Source organism: Eretmochelys imbricata, chromosome 7, assembly GCF_965152235.1.
Source record: "Eretmochelys imbricata isolate rEreImb1 chromosome 7, rEreImb1.hap1, whole genome shotgun sequence".
Taxonomy (NCBI): Eukaryota; Metazoa; Chordata; order Testudines; family Cheloniidae; genus Eretmochelys; species Eretmochelys imbricata.
Window position 1 is genome coordinate 38,548,686 of NC_135578.1, and position 18,981 is coordinate 38,567,666.

The 18,981-nt window shown below is 38.1% G+C and overlaps 1 protein-coding gene across 4 annotated transcripts in view; it reads left to right on the forward strand.

Moving 5' to 3' along the window:
• The window catches only part of TAMM41 (TAM41 mitochondrial translocator assembly and maintenance homolog), a 39,004-nt gene extending 20,569 nt beyond the window's left edge, over nt 1–18,435 (forward strand). For 2 of the 4 annotated variants that reach the window (XM_077821657.1, XM_077821659.1), the window contains exons 5-8: nt 619–764; nt 2,418–2,583; nt 4,293–4,355; nt 14,921–18,435. In XM_077821657.1, the coding sequence (XP_077677783.1) occupies nt 619–764; nt 2,418–2,583; nt 4,293–4,355; nt 14,921–14,997 (452 nt within the window). In that variant the 3' untranslated portion in view covers nt 14,998–18,435. The other 2 variants (XM_077821661.1, XM_077821658.1) reach the window with 2 other exon arrangements.
• The last annotated feature ends 546 nt before the right edge of the window (nt 18,436–18,981 follow it).

Sequence of the window (18,981 nt, forward strand, 5' to 3'; positions counted from 1 at the left end):
TTACAAAGCATTTCATTCCTAGAGAAATGTGACCCTAGTCATGTGATCTAACGCTGCTGACTATGGTCTAAATTCAGCCCTCAGATACATGCATGCACTTGCCACTGACTTCTGTGCAAAGCATTTGATCTCTTCCTATGGTATTTCTAAAGTGCTTATTTTAGGATCTAAAGCACCAGCACTACTCAGTATAACTTTACACTTGGCTGTCTGTTAAAATTGTGATGTGAGTGCTAAGAACTTCATTTGTTAAGGATTTGGGCTTTTCAACCATTTTAGAGAGATGGGATTGACTTAATGGTGTTGTGTGGTTTTTGGTTTTTTTTTTAATTCAGTAAAAATATCAGCACAGTGGGCTAGTGGAAGCACAGTATGGTGTGAACCAGATACAATCTCTAGGCTATTCTCCTTGAGCTGGCAGGTGTATGAAAAGTACTTCATTATTAGAAGACAATCCTCATTGAGGAGTGCATGTGGTTTTGGAATAATCAGAGCATAAACAGCTTCAGATGATTGGTATCTAATTCTATGCTATGATAATCCCCTGTGTGTTCCATGGCTTCATGTTCTCTGTTTCTGATTTTTTGTCAGTTAACTATTTTTGTTTCCTTGGTTTAGGTGATTTCAGAATGATAATTGGAGAAGACAGATCAAAGGTGCTAAACATAGTGAAAGAAAATGTGCCCCATTTTCAGAAGCTCTACAGTAACATATTACAGGAGTGCCCTCAAGTGGTGTATAAGCACCAGCTGGGCAGGCTAGAGGTAAATGGTTTACATTGTATGTTTTAAACCCACAAGTGGAATTGCTTTATTACTTAGACAGAGAGCAAGAATCGCACAATGCACCAGTGTGAATTTCTCTAGTTTTTCTCGTTTACATTTATTATGCTTCTGTTACTCAACTACTTCCAGCAATTAGCAAACTTGGCACAAATACCAATCTATAAGAATGAGGTTTAGCTCTCATGCACAGTAAACTGCCATTCAACCTCTCATTGGGTGTGGCTGCTGAATGAGGGAGTCTTGTCAAGGGGGAGGAGGCTGGTTTAAAACAGGTGGCTTGATGACTGCCATTCAGAAGAAGCAGATTATGGAGTATGATGGCCAAAAACAGGTGGTTTGCAACAAGTAAGTGATTTATTGTCCAATTCTAAGTATTACTATCTGCAACCAAATTAGCCTAGGTTTCAGTGAACCCAAAGAAGTTTGAGTTCTAGCGACACAATTCAATGAACCAAACGCAAACTGAGTGCTGGCATCATCCCACCATAGCCCCTACTTCAGAAGTCCATCCCTGGAATTCAGGTAGCCCGAGAATGTCGTGGAGGAAGTGGATGACCAAGAATAACACTTTGGTTTGAAAGTGCATCATCAGAGCAGAAAGTACCAGATGAAAATGCCGGCCCTTTTGAATTACCCCTCATCCCATGTTGCAGGTGATTGTGGACTTGCATCACAACACTGGAGTGTGTTGTCCTGTCCAATCTGTTCAGTCAGCCCTACTGTGCACGTTCTTGTGTACATTCTAAAGATTGTTGAAATATAGTGATCAAAACCATAAGTTGCAGCCCAATAACAGTTACCTCCTCTTAATTCAATGCATGGAGGAACTTTGCAATAGAATAAATATTTTAAGTGAACTGTTGCTTTGAAGAATGGAATCTCTTATTTGGATGAGAGGTTTTTTTAAAAAAAAGACTTAGTAGTAAGTTCAGAAATTAAAAAAATTAAAAATGTGGAGCAAAGGGTGTTGACCAAAACATTTCCTGCAAATTACATAAACCTGACATGATGCAAAGTTTAATGCAGATGAGAGAGAGATTTCTCAAACAGTTTTGATGAAAACTAATCGTAAAATAGTGCGAATCCCTATATATGACGTTAATAATTTTGCTCAATGCTTGAACTTATTCAGCACTTGGAACATATTCAGCACATGGAATATTCAACACAGTTCCATGGTCTTTGAGATTATATTTGTTTTCCTTGTTTTCTGCATTTATTTTATTTAAGAGTAATTTGAGTAAATTAAAAATGCATATAAGCAATTGTGTTCCTGACTTGCTTGCACCATCAGCAAGATAGCATGTGCAAATTGGATGGCTACCTAAAAATTGAATCTTGCACTTAGGTTGCCTTTCAAGGTCATGGTTGAGATTATGCTCTGGAAAAGCAGTGGGAGCTCTCACTTCTGTTGCCCATGGCTCTGTGTGTGTGCACATGTAATAGACTGCATTATCTTTCTGCATATATATGCAACTTTGTAGCTTTATGATCAACATAGCTTTAGCAGGGATCAAAGATAGCCAAAACCCTTCTGTGCTCACTTTGGAAACGTGGATTTTGTGTTAACCATCTTTACTACGTGTGATTGAGTTCACAATTTTCCTTGGTTTTTGTGTTTGTAATGTTCAGATCGATAAAAGTCCAGAAGGTCAATTCATGCAGTTAATGGCTTTGCCGAGGACTCTTCAACAAAAGATAACTTCTTTTGTGGACCCTCCTGGGAAGAACAGAGATGTGGAAGAGGTTTTACTGAAAGTGGCCCATGACCCTGACTGTGGATTAGTGGTACATCAGGGTAGGTCTGTAGGTGCATGAGAGGCAGTCTCTGATTGGAAGTGATATATTTAAGAATTAGTGTTCTACACGGAAGCAGTTTAAGAGAATTCAGCCCATCAATTTAGAGGGGTAGAGGCAGAAGAGAGAAATTATAATTCGGAGATGTTGCATTGTACCCAAATGCTTAATTTTAGGATACAATAGATGCAAACGTTCTCAAAAATCTTCATGTTTGTATATCAACTTTCACTTGTCCAAATTAACATGGAAAAATATAAAGTTCCTGTTTCAAATTCTAAAAGAAATCATTTTAAACAAGAACTGGATTTAATTAGAACATTTAATTTTCTGGTTGCCTGACAGGTCTGTCTTGCCTGTCAGAACAAAGGCATAGTTTCAATCAAATATTGAGCTTCAGTGGTATGCAAATGTGTATTGTGCTACTCAGTTCATTTGAATTTGGAAGAATAACTCCAACAAACTGCAAAATCCTCACATTATAACTAGCACACGGGTGGGATGTCTTGGAAGAGACATCAAACTTTGGGCAAAAAAAACTGTTGAGTCATGTTAGCAGGTTAATGTATAGACGCTTGTGCTGCTGCCGCCAATGCTGTTCTTGTTCTGTAGATAAATGAAAATATTTAGCATTTGTGCAGTTCTTTATATCTTCAGAGTACTTGACAAGCTCTAGCTAATCCTTGCTGCAACACTGTGACATAGAAAATAATGAAAAAAGCACAGTTGTGATTTGTCCAGGACCCCATAGTGAGTCTGTCAGAGCAGTGATCATTTTTCTTTTTTATGCGCAGGTATTTCCCCACATATTTCTCCAGTCAAGGAGAATAAACTTTAATTATACAGTTTTAATAAAAACTGTTTCTGAAAAATCTCACTTCTTACTTTGTAATGCAGCAAAGTAATGCACATGAAGATGGAAACATTATAATTGAGACCAATACTCTTCTATTCTTCAGTGTGTGATAGTGTACAAAGGCTGTGTTGCACACAAAAGTTCACGCAAATAAGTGTGCGTTAAAATTTAGACAGTATACTTGCATAATACAACTTAAATGTTGTTTTAAAATAGACTAAACAATTTTGAAAGTATTTTTACAGCCACTATTATTCTTAATTGTATTTTTTACAGCGGTGTCTAAGGACTAGCCAAGAATGAAGATCCATTGTGCTTGGCACTGTGTCAACAGAGAGAAGTAGACAGGCCTTTCCCCAAAGAGTTTATAATCTAAAAGAGTGTAAAATAGAATGTGAAAACACAATTTCATATTGAAATAGTTTGTTCAATTCTTTAACAAGCCCAGGCAGGGAAATATGAAATGACAAAGCCCTGCTGAAACTGTGCATGCTGAGGAAACGTGATTGATTTGAACCACCCATGACTGGGCAACTGGGTGCAGAAATATAATGGGGAAGATTGAATTAATGGAATCAAACTCTATTAATTACTACCAAGTCTTCAGTATTCTTTTTTCATATAAACAATGCCATGTTGTATAAAAAAAAAATGTTAGAAGAGCATTTGGAACAAATTCTTGAATGAGCATGACAAAGCAAAATAGAAAGTTTTTGTTAAAATAATTATAAGTTTTACTTACAGGCTGCTTTACTGTATAACTGGAAAAATATTTAACTTGCAATTTTTTTAAACTTTTTTTTAAGACTAAGATGGATAACATCTGTGTGTTTATATCCTTTCCCTTTACACAGGCATTTCAGGAATTGTGAGAACTTCCAGTCTAATACAGAGTTCTAAAACCATACTAACAGCTGGTAAGAACAAATGCCATTATATACAAATAGGCCTTTCGGTTTCAGAAAGTACAAATCTTAAAACCTCAAGCTCTCTTTGTTACAGAACTTCAAATTATAGACTTTTGGTCTTGGGAAACAGAGAGAAGCCACTGGAAACTTTCACTAGTAATCGCCTCTCTATTTTCTATAATTATTGGGAAATCATCAAAAGGCAAAGGAAATCTGAAACGGGGTGTGATGGGGATGTGGTATATATATTACTTTAGAGTTCTGCTCTGTCGAGCACTTGGCTAATTTGTACTGATATTTTGCTCTTCTTGTGTTCATGAAACTTTAGAATTCCCTCAGGATTTCTACACATGCAGGGAGAGCAGAATGAGTGTAGAGATTTGCAATGTAGACCAGAGACTAGAATTTTTGCCCTAAAAATTATACTAAGCTAAGCACTTACTGACAGAAGTTTCAGACTACATGTAAAATAAATATTTTGCCATATCTTATGCTTCTGACCAATCCCTCTGACAGAAACAAATATTAGATCCACCCAGTAGTCAAAACTGCTCTGTAGCTGGTGAGCCTCAGTTAAGAGACCAATACTTTCATGTTCTTAAAGGAGAAAAAAAAGTGAACTGTCTTAGAAAAAGAGTTCAGTGATAAAAGCCACCTGAGAAAAGGCTTAACTTTGTTTAATATTCAAATTAAAAAGATATACATTGGACTGGGAAAGGCCAGCTGATGGAGGGAAAATAATTGGTTGGCTGTGGGGAAACAGGTGAAGATTGGGTGACTTTTCCTCCTTCATCAAAAAAACCTCATCACCTTCTCCATAGTTGATACCCCATCCTGGTGTGCTACCTGTCTGCCTCCTACAGTGGATCTAATATGAAGATGTCCTGAGCCTTCTAGTTTAAAAAATATTTACCTCACAGCTAATTTAGAGTGAAATATATTAGAGCCTGAGCTGTTACTGAGCCATCAAAATAGTCGGGTGAGTTGGGCCCTCATTAAGCCAGGGTCACTGGTAGGCACACTGGAGTTTGCTCTAACTTTCACTTCAAGAAAATTCCTTAAATTGCATAAAGCAATGACTAGATGTAGGTTGTAGCTCATGTACATGTTCCCTACCTCCCAAATGTAGGTTAGATAAAAATTATGGTTTAAGAAGTTATTCTCCATACCAAACAGTGAAGGATTGACTTTCCAGAGCTGTTATCCATCTTGAATCAGGAGCTCTGTAACAGGGGAGTCATACCCCCATCGCTTTTTACCAGTCGTAAAAGAGGAAGAGGTGGAGCAGGGCCTCGTGAAGAAGGGACAGGGTGGGGGCATGGTTTGGGGACTGGTGGCCCCCCACTTTTAGGGAGCTTCTGCCACTCCTATCTTGAATTTACATTTCATATTCAATCTTGTGGCTATTCCAAATGTTCAGGACCATTACTAGCTTATTTTGGCTAAAATAATTATATAATAGGGATGATTGTACTTTGTGGGTTGATGTGTTTTGTTTTTGTTTTTTTTAAATCATGATGTTTTACAGTCCAGTTGTATTACATAGAAAGAAAATAGCCAACCTGTTGCCTAATCTTTCTCAGTACTTTGAGGAGACTGAGAAAATGAAGCAACTCCGGATTGAAGGAGAGGTGTCCTTTGTAAGGAGTTGGACATGTTACCTGTGTGTATAGGGTCTTTATTGCAATTAGTGAAGCTGTTGTTGCTTCATGGTTTGGTATCACGGGAGCTTGGTAGTGGCTGAATCTCTCTTGCTCTCACTACTGATTAATATGGTGGTATTTTTAGACATACAAAACTGGCTTGTGAAGTTCAAATATGTCAAAAGAAGGAAATGCATCTGAAGCTGAGGAAAGATGGGCTTGATGTTGTAGCACAGGAATAGAAGTTGAAAGATCTGGAGTCTAATTCCTGCCTCTGACATAGGCTTCCTGTGTGATTTTAGAGTAAGTCACTTAAACCCTTCTGTACTTCAGTTTGCCTTTCTGTAAAAGTAAGGATAACATTTAACTACCTCATGTAGCATTTGATCCATTCATCTTCATAAAGTACTTTGAGATCCATAGATAGCAGGTGCTATAGAAGTGCAAAATATTGGTTAAAACAAAATATTGGTTTTTAAATCTTCAAAAATGTCTATGAATTCAGTGCTTATGAAAGTTAGCTGACTGCCTGGGAGAATGAGACTGTTCGTATACAAACTGCTACAGTATTAGCCACAGCAGTGCAAGCTTCCCCACGTTGCTCCACATGAGTATCTGAACTCTCACCTGGAAGGACCCACCTCGGACAGTCCATTGGTGGCTCCTTCTCAATGCCTATTCAGGCTGCTTACAGAGATTTCTAAGATGTGGCTACCTGTGTTTTGGGACACTAAAAACACATTATGACGACTTATCTCTACAACGCTTTCTGTTTTGTGCGCTTGAAACAGAGCCATCCTGAGATCTGTTTTCTCATCTTCTTCTCTAATGTTGGTTTTGTGCCTAGATACACAGTATCATTAACTTTGTATCTTACCATAAACAACATTTTTGCCTTTTAAGTAGCCAATCTTTTACATTTTATCCCTGAAAAAGTTGGTAACCCTCTCCACATTTCCATGTTACTTTTGGAAACGAAGGGTTGGGTGTGCTGGTTCAGGCCAAATAAAAATGAGCACGAAACTTTGCCTCAAACTTGAGGCAAACCCAAACCCCAGTGAGTCTTGAAAGGTTTGCTTCTCTTTTCTTTCCTCCCTCCCCTTTTTCATACACCTCTTACCTACTTCTTGCCAAAAGCAGAAGCACCAAAATAGACAGGATAGATCTTTTAGGATTACTGGCCTGCCTTAAAGTGCGCAGAGATGAGCCCTCCAGACCAAGGAAGTTTGGATAAGGGTCTGAACTTCTGGATGACTACCAAAGCCACACCTTTTGAGGTGTGGTTATTGCTAATTTTAACATTGGAGTGAATGGAACAATTTGAAGTCTCAAACCTGCCCTTCTATAAAAAGCATGCATCAGAAAAACTGCCATATCTCTGCGAAGTCTGCTTCTGAGAAGCTTTTCTAAACTGTGTTGCAATATGAAAGAAGCACAGAATCCTTTTTTTCTTCTTATAGTCAGAGCTGGAAGAGCTGCCTGTATAGCTATGGTTGTGTGACACTTCCCAATGGAAGACCCTGTTTGCACTGGCTTATGACTGCCAAAGTTTAACGGTTGGAGCTGAAATCTCCCAGGCTGAGTGTCTGTCTCAGGTAACAGTATTTGAAAGGTTTCAGCGTCAGTGGTTTCAGCCATTTCTGAGGAAAAAAGGTTGTTTTTGCCCCTTTTACAAAAATTCTTTCACCCACTGAGTTTCGGGGGCTCTAGTGCTGCCATGCATTGATCCAGATACTTGAAATTTATCAGAGGGGGTTGCAATAGGGTCAGGGATTTGCCTTTTGCCCTCCCCAGGAAGATTCCACCAAATTTGCCTGGTTATGAACCTCTGTAAAATGTGCATTTGCGCATGCTTAATGGTGACTGCTAAATGCTTGGAAGATTGTCTGCACTGAGCCTGCTCCATCTTGGGGCTGCAGAGGCTGAGTAGGGAGACTCTCTTGTGCTTTCAGAGCTCCTCCTGCCTTTGCCCAGGCAGTGAGGAAGCTACCTGATTTAAGTGCAGAGGGGTGGGGAGGCATGGGAAGAATAAGAGCAGGGGGTTGCTGGAACCAGAGGTTGGGAGGTACCAGAGAGGGAGAAGGGTGGGTAGGTATATAGAAGCAGAATGGGAGGGAGGCAGGAGCCTGTGGTGTGTGAAGGAGGTAGGGTTGGATAGAAGCACAGGGGGAGGAGGGCAGAAGCTGGGAGACATAGGAACAAAAGGATAAGTGACCATTACAGCTACTCCCTTCCAGAACCTCAAAATGAACCCAGGAATCGTGAGTCTCTACATTCCTCTCCTGTCTGCACATAGTTGTCAAACCCAGTGGCAAAGTGTCTCATCCTCTTCTCGAGCTGGTCCACGTAGCAGGAGTAGGCTGTTATCCTCTCAGTCACTCCGTGAGCTCAAGTGGTATGGATGTAAAGGACTGAGCCCTGCTGCCGACCCAAGCTGGGGCCAGTGTGGTTCCACATAATGATTTTTTTGTCATTGTTTGTTTATTAGAAGCATTTAGGAAATTAAATTTAAAAAAAAAAAGGTTAAAAGAATGCTAAGGTTGCAAAGATAAGCGTCAAAAGTCAGGAAATTCCAGTTAAGGTTGCTGCTTGGTTTTTTCCCACAGGACCCCTGCATCATTCAGTGAGTGTGTAGTTACTCAATTTTTGTTTGTATCTTCATGCAATGTGTAGCTCCAGGCCAAAACCTGCACTGCATACATAATTATTAATTCCTCCTAGGCATTTGTTTCTGTGGTGTTCTCACCATAGTGTCTTTGTGCTTCACAATTACTTTATCTTTATAACATCCCTCAGAAATGAGGTGGGGGGTATTCTCCTTTTACAGCTTCAGAATGGAGGCAGGAAGAGAGGAAGGCCAAAATTGTTTCCTAATTTTGGATGCCCAACTCAAGAGCCTGAATTTCTTAGCATTTTTATAGCACTTCATATGTTTGAGCAAAGCTTCAGTCAGCTTCAGTTGCAGTTGTGAGCACTAAGCACTTCTGCAGATCTGACACTGGGTGTCTCACATTGTGTTCCTCCCCACTGTCTGGAATGTCCAATTCGAGGTCACTTATGAAAATGCTAGCTTAAGTGCCTTCACACAGGAACTCTGTGGCAGCGCAGAAGTAGAATTCAATTCTCAAGGATGGTATTCAACTGCCTAAACCTTGAGACTCCTGTATCTTCCTGCAGTCCTCTATCTAACTCATTCCATCCCTTCCAAATTCTGCAGTAAAGGGCAGGGGTCCTACAGACAAGTTTCTTTCACTACAAAGTCCAGATTCATCCCCAGAAACCCATCCATCTTGTGCGCTGAACTGAGGCAGGGGTTCTGTAGAGGAAAAAGTCATACATAAGCATGGAATTAAAGGTTTACAAGGGGACCTGATTAAGGTTGCCACTGAATATTTCATAACTTCAGAGTGCTTGGCTTCGCAACATAAGTTTGTAGATGTAATAAATATTTAGTTTACATTTGTATCATGCTAGATCTCTCCTGGAGTTCAGGAAAGAATGTTTTTTCATTTGCTTAGAAATTAATTATTAATAGAATTATTTTGCTTATTACTACTGCTTTATATTTTCCTCCAAGTGTGAGGCTCATAAAATCTTTGTGATTGTTCCATCAATTTAAAGGCTTGTAGTATGTTTTAAAGGAGACCTTGAACCAATTTCGATTGAAGTTTCATCAGTACTTTAGATATTTGCTGCTAGGGGACTGTCACTAATACATGTACTTCAAAATGTCTAATCTGTACTGCTTAATTAATATTTAAAGAGTAGTAACTTCTGTTTGTTTTTAGCTCCAACCAGTTCATTTTCTTATTTATTGAGATACAGTACACAAATTTGTGGCAGATCCATAGTGGTGCTGTTGTTTTAATAGTACAATACAACAAATCTGTTCTAGGAACAGGCCTTAAAGAGCTGAGTTCATTTTAATTCAGTTACACCTAAAGATACTGATTTTGTTACTCTTTTCCTTAACAAAGATACCTCTCTTTTTAACTCTAATTCTCCTAAGATGACTTTGAACTAGTAAAGATGTGAAAAAGTGTTATGGATCTTCACTTATGTATCCAACTGTCCCTTACACCCTTCTTTCTCACACAGTCCTATTCAAGTGATACTGGCAAGCATATAGATAAGTGGCAATGCCAGCCATTGAATCAGTGGTTTGAAGCTCTTTGTCCATTTTCCTTCTATTCCTGGCAACTGTGTTGGCAAGGCCTGATGTCTGGAATCTCACCCCTAGTACATTTGTGCAATGTTGATGTTAATTTTCCCTACCATCATTCTAGCTGAAAGCCAGTGATTGGTAGTTCTGACTTTATAAAAGGAGATAATGTATCAATACTCCAGAAGCTTCCAGATAATCACTAAATGATGTTTAATTAGTACAATTAGTAAAGGATATTTGTTGCTTTTTGTAATAGCCTTGCTGCTTTAAAAAAGAAACTGTGGATCCTAAAACACCTACAATCCAGCCTTTAACAAGCTAATCTATACCATGCTGTTAAAGTGAGAGTACAGTAATTCATATCCAGGGTGGTGGTCATTACTTAGCTGGCACACTGTTTGTTTGCTAACATTATTTGGCAGAGTACACAGACATAACAAAGAATTTCAACCCACCTAACAGGACTATCCTTCATCTTTCTCTGCCAGTGTGGTTTTCAAATAGAGCTTGAGCTCTGTATTTTTGTTTGTTGTTAAATGCCCTATTTAGCTTTTGAAAATGTGCCTGTATAATTTCTGAAGTCTGTGGGGAGATTTCTGGTCTGTTTTCTATTAGAGATGGCACCATCGTTTGATTTATTTTTCCTCCTAGCTGGAGTCTGTATAGTCTTGTGGAACTGAAAACTTTGACATTTTATGTTTAGTTACTCTTAAGGAGTGATTGTATGTTGATATTTTTGAGTTTGGAAACTTTATCTGAAATAAAATCATACTTCATTATATTGACAGGAATGAACCATTGAGCTACAGGTTTCTGTGAGACAAATTCAATTCCATTGAATGTTGACAAATACATGTGTCAGATATACCAAGGGACTTTTCTGCTTCTACTCTTCATTTTATTTATTTATTTATTTATCTAAGGGACTGAGTTAATGGGTAAAATATTGCAAACTAAATAATTTCTGTTGCTGAAGTTCCATTGAAGTCCACACACATGCTTGAGTGTTGTCCTAAATAAGAGATGTTTTTTTGAGAATTGGAAACTAAATTTGCCTTATGTTTTATGGACACTTTGCTGTAATTATGTGCAAGCAGCCTTTATATATTGACATCCATTTTTTGGTGCAGTGGCTGTTAACCAGCCAACAGCAAATATTAACCACTGCTCCACTTCACTGTAAATGCAGCTGTTTAATAGTGCAGTGGTTCTCATCCAGGGGTGTGTGTACCCTTGGGGGTACACATTAGTCTTACGGGGATACATCAACTCATATAGATATTTACATAGTTTTATAACAGGCCACGTAAAAAGCACTAGCAAAGTCTGTATAAGCTAAAATGTCATACAGACGATGACTTGCTTATACTGCTCTATGCACTATACACTGAAATGTAAGTACGGTATTTATATTCTAATTTATTTATTTTATAATTATATAGTAAAAATAGAAAGTAAAAATTTTTTCAGTAAGTGTGCTGTTGTTACATGTTTTTGTATTTGTATGTTTGATTTTGTAAGCAAGTAGTTTTTAAGTGAGGTGAAACTTGGGCATACGCAAGACAAATCAGACTCCTGAAAGGGGTACAGTAGTCCAGAAAGGTTGAGAGCCACTGTGATAGTGCATATGTTAATCCTGAACATGAGTACATGACATGAAGTGAAGAATACCCCCTCTACTGTAGCTACAGGGGAAGTTTGGGAAAATGGCTCAATTTCAACATTCCAGGGTATTTGGGCTAACCCCTTGCTCTTACAAAAAAATTGATTTGGGACCCTTAATGGCCAGAAGCACTTACAACCTCTTATGGCTCAATCCCCAAAAATGTTTGTAGTTGTGCATTATTTTAAGTCTTTGTTCTGCATCGTCTGGTGGAAAAATTTAACTGGAGGGAAGGAGGGAGAGGAGGAGACCCACGCTCCAAGTAATCATGGATTCATAGTAAAAGCTGAAAGATAGTTGTTGTCCAAGTGCTCACGAGTATGTCTTCAAACAGATTCTGAAACGGGTGTAGAATTGTGACCATTAACTTTTACTACAGATGTGACTCATCACCCAGAGGGCTGTTATAAGCAATTTGCTATATGCAAGAACCTGCATTTTTTTTGTAGCATGATGGGTTGGGATAGGAATAGATAAAGCCTCTTATTACATAAGATTCCAGTCTCAGGGCTGAAGTGGGTGGGGTTCAGTAGAGTGCTCACTGCAGGGAGGATATTAAGAAAATCTCTTAATGTTCAACAGCTGCAAGAGACTGTACTGGTTGGCAAGCAGATAAAACTGGCTGGCTTTTCTGACTGCAGTGCCAATGCAGCAAAGGAGCCCTGCAGGGATATATTAACTGCTTTACTGCTGATATTCCATCTGCCATACTGTTGTTATAGTGAGAGTACATTGATTTCATTGGAATGGCAGAACATAATTTTTACATACAGCAACTTCAGTATTACAGGTTTGTGTTTTCTTGGTGTACAGTACCCTAGTAGCTTGGGCAGTAGTCAACAGGGTCATATTTTTTTAGGCAATTTTATTTGGGACAGGAACTATCCTTTTTTCTGTTTTACTGTGCGTAGTGCAATGGAGTCCTAGTCCATGACCAAGGCTCCTAGATGGTACTGTAATGCAAATAACAGATTATTTGTCATTTACTTTTCTTGACTGCAGTACTCTAGAGTCCATATGCATGCAACTATATAAATTTTAATTTGACAAGTATTGTGTATGGTACATATGATACATATTCCAAACAAAGTTCTCTGTTAATGTTTGGGTTGAACAGTTAGGTACTCAAGTGAATAAATGCAAAAATTAAGATTGCATGCACATCCTTAACTCAACCTTTTCCTGCATGTCCATTATTTCTTTTTAATGACATAATCCCATTGTTTCTGCAATTTATAATACTTTTTTCTACAGTGTTCAGTACTCAAGTAATATCTTGTAACCTTGTATATACACTTGCACTTCTTTCATTATGTTAATTGTTCAGTATTTCTTTGACTTAAAATATTATTTAAAATACTTTTATATGAAATTGATTACTGCTTAAGGTATATTTTAATAATTGAATGAGATGTACATCATCTTCTTTCCACCTTTCCAAAGATGCTATTCAGTGGATGTTACACTTAACTCTGAATCTAAGTTGCCTGTCTGTGTCAGCAAGCTGTCACTGTTCCGTTATACTGAAGTATGTTTAGCAAATATGGTTAAATTACTTCAATGTACTTTCTTAGTCTGGCATACAGAGTAATGCATAGTTCTGCAAGCTGATATGCATACATAAGGTTGTAGAAAAGGTAGTATATAGTTTAGAGTACATTTTGATGCATACGTACAAGGGGGCAGAACTATAACTGTGCAGCCTTAAAATCTTGATTTTCAGACTTCTGAGTGCTTAACCCTGTAACTTCAATGTTCTTATCATAATGTAGGGAATTTCATAGTATTTTTTTAAATTAAAAACTGGGGGGAGGAAGTAAGAAATACATAAAAAGCGTCACTCTCCAGGGCCTCAAAGCTTTGCTGGCTTGCCAAAAATGAGCAATACTTCGTTTTAAATTTCATAATTTGGTACACTATGGTTAAACACAGCAGAACATCATGTCCCTTTCACATTAGACCCACAAGGGAGGATCCCTCTCCTGCAAACTTTAGGAACTGAGTCACTAAAGGTGCATCTTGCAAAGTACACAGAAATAGACCTTCAGCCCTTCACACCTAGAATGTGCACAAGTACTGAGGCAATGGCTGCTTTAGATCTCAGGCTCAGCCCTTGCATACCTTCATGAAAACTAGCCATGCATGCATGTGCAATGTCCTTCCTCACACACTTAATGAAGAAGTGATATGCAGCATTCTATTCCAAAAAGCTCAAATCAGAACAAATTTTCACCACAATACTCAGGCACTTTTCCTCTGAGAGCTTTTACCTTGCCAAATTTCATCTTTCACTTTATGGCTCTTTCAATTGCAGGACTGTTTTAAGAGAAATGTTCAAGAATTTTTTTATAATGGGAGAAGCGTAATTTTTTCATTCAGGTCCTAATCATCTTCTTGACCTCTGCTCCAACAGCTGATAATCCTTGCTGGTTGGACTCAGGATCCCCTCACAGATGTCATCTAGTGATGGCCCGGCCCCTCGGCTTCCTGACTTCCCCAGACAGTCCTTCTAGTATTCGGCTCTGCTTCTGCTGCATTAATTATGGTCTCTATCAACTTTTTGGCATTCACTCCCATGTCATCATGCTCTCCCACTTAGCAGAACACACCCAGTGGGTGGTGGAGAGCAGGGACACAGCAATGCTTCACAAGCTGTTCCACAAGGATGTGCAATGCAAATGCCTCCTGAGTTATCACTGCAGATATCTTCAGCAGTGTTAAGAGTAACAGGCAGATATGTCTGCATACATGTATACAATTATAACTTCACAGTCCTTTACTCATTTTGACTCTTATTGTCACCAGAAGCACTTCAGGGTGAACAGTGCCTACCCTGTTTTGAATCATGCATTATCATTCTTAGCGGTTGCTATCCATGGAATTTGTCAGTTTTGTCTATCTCTCACGTGCCATCAGCCTCTATTAGCTACTATATCATGAATCTTACAAGAAAAGGAAAAGTTAGCTATCTGCTGTTGCTATACAAATAGCCTTTGGTCACCTTTCCAGGGAAGTATTTTATTTGAAGATTTGTTTAACGCTTTCTCAAGAACTAAATAGTTGTTTCTCTTTCTAAGTTCTGCCTGTCTTGTTTTTTTCTTAGGGTTGAAGAAATCAGTGACTTACAGTATGAAGAAAATGTATAAAATGACAAAAGGATGCCTAAGGAAGGCTTCCTGATGTCCAAGTTGTGTACATACTATGTATAGGTAAATAAACAGACTTCTTTTTCTCTGCAAATATTGTGCAATTGGTACCTGTTGCTTATCTGCCTATGTAAACTGTGGATCGGTAGCAACAATTATACTATGTATATACAAATACTTGCTTACATGGGGTACGGATCTCATTTGGTGCAGATAATTTGCTGACGGCTGAGGGAATTATTTTGCAATTATACTTAAGGTTTTCCTGCATATATTAATGATTTGACTCTCAAATACATTTGCCAGAAATGCTTGTTTGCACATCTGAAAGCAAAAAAATAAAATTCCTATATGTTTGATAGCTTTCCTCTCCAAAATAGTCCAGATTCTTTCTTCTCAAGCTTTCTCCTGTTCTCATCTCCAGTCTCTTCTGAGGAGTTTATAGAATTGTGGGGTCCAGTTGAGTTTTAACTAGATATTAAAACTTTCCCCATACAATTCTTTATTTATTTATTTTTTACATTAAATCCATTTGAGCACATGTATTTTAAAAGTGCAATATTACTCTATAACCCTTCTGCAGAGTGGAATCCATCAAGAATACATTTTTCTCACACACAACCCAGAAAGGAGTACTTGTGGCACCTTAGAGACTAACCAATTTATTTGAGCATGAGCTTTCGTGAGCTACAGCTCACTTCATCGGATGCGTACCGTGGAAACTGCAGCAGACTTTATATACACACAGAGATCATGAAACAATACCTCCTCCCACCCCACTGTCCTGGTGGTAATAGCTTATCTAAAGTGATCATCAAGTTGGGCCATTTCCAGCACACACACACACACAAACTCACTCTCCTGCTGGCAATAGCTCATCCAAACTGACCACAAGTGCCAGAAGTACTCCTTTTCTTTTTGCGAATACAGACTAACACGGCTGTTACTCTGAAACAACCCAGAAAATACTTAATGAGATAGAAGCATTTTGGAGGATATATTTCACTGTCTGTGCCATGTCTGGGAGTATAGGTAACTGAAGAGTTACGAGCCGGTAAGGTATCGTAAAGGTCAGCCATTCTTGGCAATCCTTTTAGTTGACAGCAACATAACTCACAACTAAATAGTAGCTGGGAGGTTATATTTCAAAACAAGGTCAATTTTCATTAAGCTTCTGGGTCTAGTAATGTGTAAGTTACGCAATATATTTTAAGTGTTCTGCACTACCAACTCACAAAGTGCTTTAAAATCAGCCTGGTTAAAATCATGGACATTGTTGTTAGTTACAGTATAAACTACTTGATGAATGTAAATTGTAAAATGTGTGTGAAAATACTGGCCATAAGGATAGAACCTATTCTCCTCCAATTAATCAGATCAGCTTTACAAAAGAGATTCAACTACCATATTCCTATTACTTTTCAATAAGTTATTAAAGATGCGGTCAGTGGAGGCATTGACTTTTTAATGTAACGAGAATCTTTGATATGGTGTATTAGGAGTAGCTGCTGAAAATAATGGGAATGTTTCAGAATTCCTTTTTCTCTTTGGATCAAGTGGCTTTACTTCCTTGTTTATTCAGAAATGGCTTTTCTTAACAGGTGTTCTCCATATGAAGGGACTTGACGGGGCATCCTTTTTCTCACTATTTGATCTGGTTTTAAAGCCAGTGGCAGTCGCAATAAGGCAAAAACAATAATATAAAGAGGTTAGGAATTTAAAAGCAACTTTCCCACAGACTACATTTTTTGTTGCATAACCTTAATTACTCAACTTTATCATTTTGATTTCATTTAATTGGAAGTTTTAGGAAAATCTTAAATTACAAAAGGAATTGAGGGTGTAAAACCAGCTGTTACCTATTTCCAAGGAGTAATTTAAGCATATCATGCAGCTTGGAAATTTGAGTGGGAAGTTGAGGAAATAACATAGTGTAACATGGCTCATTAATTCAGTTCTGCTTTCATCACCATTGAACAGATGTAACAATCTATGACTTTAAAATCCTGAAGAGCTTAAAGTGATTAAATTTAAATCTAGAGTCAGTAGATAAAACTAGATTGTTCCATTTAAAACTTTATTGGAATAAGACTGATAATACGGAACATTGAATATCCTCCTAAAGCCATTGTTCCTATTAACGGTCTTTCCTATATGTATATTCCTATCATTTTGTCACCCATCAGTAGTTGGTTACAAATCTTGGAATAGGGTCAAAGAAGCCGGACAAACATTTCTGTATAGTGTGTACTTTCTGGTGGTGGTAGGCTTTACGTTTCCAAACTTCCAGGAATACAATATGTTAGGCTAAAATTTCCATATTGATTGTTTCAGAGAAAAAAAAGTAAAAAGACGGCAAGGGAATTTATATTGGAGAATGGCTGAAAACCCATTCCTTCCATGAGTTGCCAATAATTATAATAGTAAGTCTCTGCCTCATACTATTAGGTATGTTAGAGAGGCTCAGAAAGTTGGTTTGCAGCTGTTTCTATACCCTGTGGAAAGAGACCATGAATCAGTAAGCCTAGGATATTCAGAAATGCAAGAGAAAAGTGAAACTGGGAAAACAGGTTAGTCTCCAAGCACAAAGAAAAAGAATATCATCCCCACGTAACAGGTGAAAGGTAGTGTCATCCTTGCATCACCTTTAAATAGAAAATAATTGGCACTACTTTTAACTGTGGCATATTCTGCAACAAAAGTTATTCAGGTTAGGAAACAGTTGTATATGTAGCTCTAGCATTGTGTGTCAGGTAGTAAGAGGACAAAGTCCCCGCTCTGAAGAGTTCATAATCTAAGTGGCATACACAAGGAGGATGGGGGTTGAGAGTAAAAAAAGACAGACTAGTGGAGCTGGGGCACATAACTAGTTAGTTCCTCAGGTTTTGGTTGGATTTTTTTTTGGTGGGGGGGGGGGGAAAGGGGAGAGAATAAAAATAAAGGGTCTGCTTGATTGCCTGCTAGTCTTGTGTACAAAATACCACTTATCTTAACCAAAAATAGATATGGAACAAATACTTGAATAATCCCACAAATGATGTATTTTGTAGTAAAATGAGTAAAAATTCTCTAAAATCAGTTGCTGATTTAAAAATGAAATTATTCAGCAGCAAATTCTTAAGAATGTTGGACACCATTCAGAATGACAAAGGCAGGAATAGGAGATAATGACAAGACAAACACAAGCCTACTTCCTGTGCTGTTCAAATATCCTGAAGTGTGATGTTGGAGGGCCAGATGGGTGTAATCACCCCACTGGAAAGTTATGTCCCAATTTGACAGTGTGCTGATGAGCCATCCTGCATTCCCATTAAAGTGGGGGAAATGCACCAGCCTGCACGATTTAGTCCATGATAAAATAATTGAGAGGAATGTATTTCTCTGTAGAATTGTATTTTCCTGTATGTATGTGTCTTCTGTTTTTGTAATCAAACTTTGAAAAAATAAAAATATTTTATATCAGGAAAATATCCACAGTTGTTTCGTGTGAAAAAATAATTTAGGTTCATAAGGTGCCTTTCACTGAACATGGGAGTGAAGACTGGAAGAATCACAGTCACAAGAATGTACAAACCAAATGTATATTACCAGATAATTCAAGTAGAGAACTAAAAAATTGCTCCAGCAAATTAACCCATTTGTTGAATGCTCTTCATATTTCATATAGAATGTACCAGTTTTTCTTACCTGAGTGTGTTTATAATTCTATTACATCTAGAGGCCTCAACAAAGATCAGGGTTCCACTGTGCTAGGTGTCATACAAACACGCAAACGTTTTACAAATATGAAGAGCGTACATTCTAAACAGACAAAACAAAGGGTGGACAAAAGGAATATCTGTATCCCCTAATTCATTATGAAGTGAAGAAGGATTAAGTGACATGTCCAAGGTAAAAAAAGATGTCTGTTGAAGAGCTGAGAACTGAATCCAACTCTCCTAATTCCCAATCCAGTGCCTTGTCAGCAATATCAGATTTTGATCAGTAAAATCTTAAATGCTTTGGCTCCCGTTGCTTC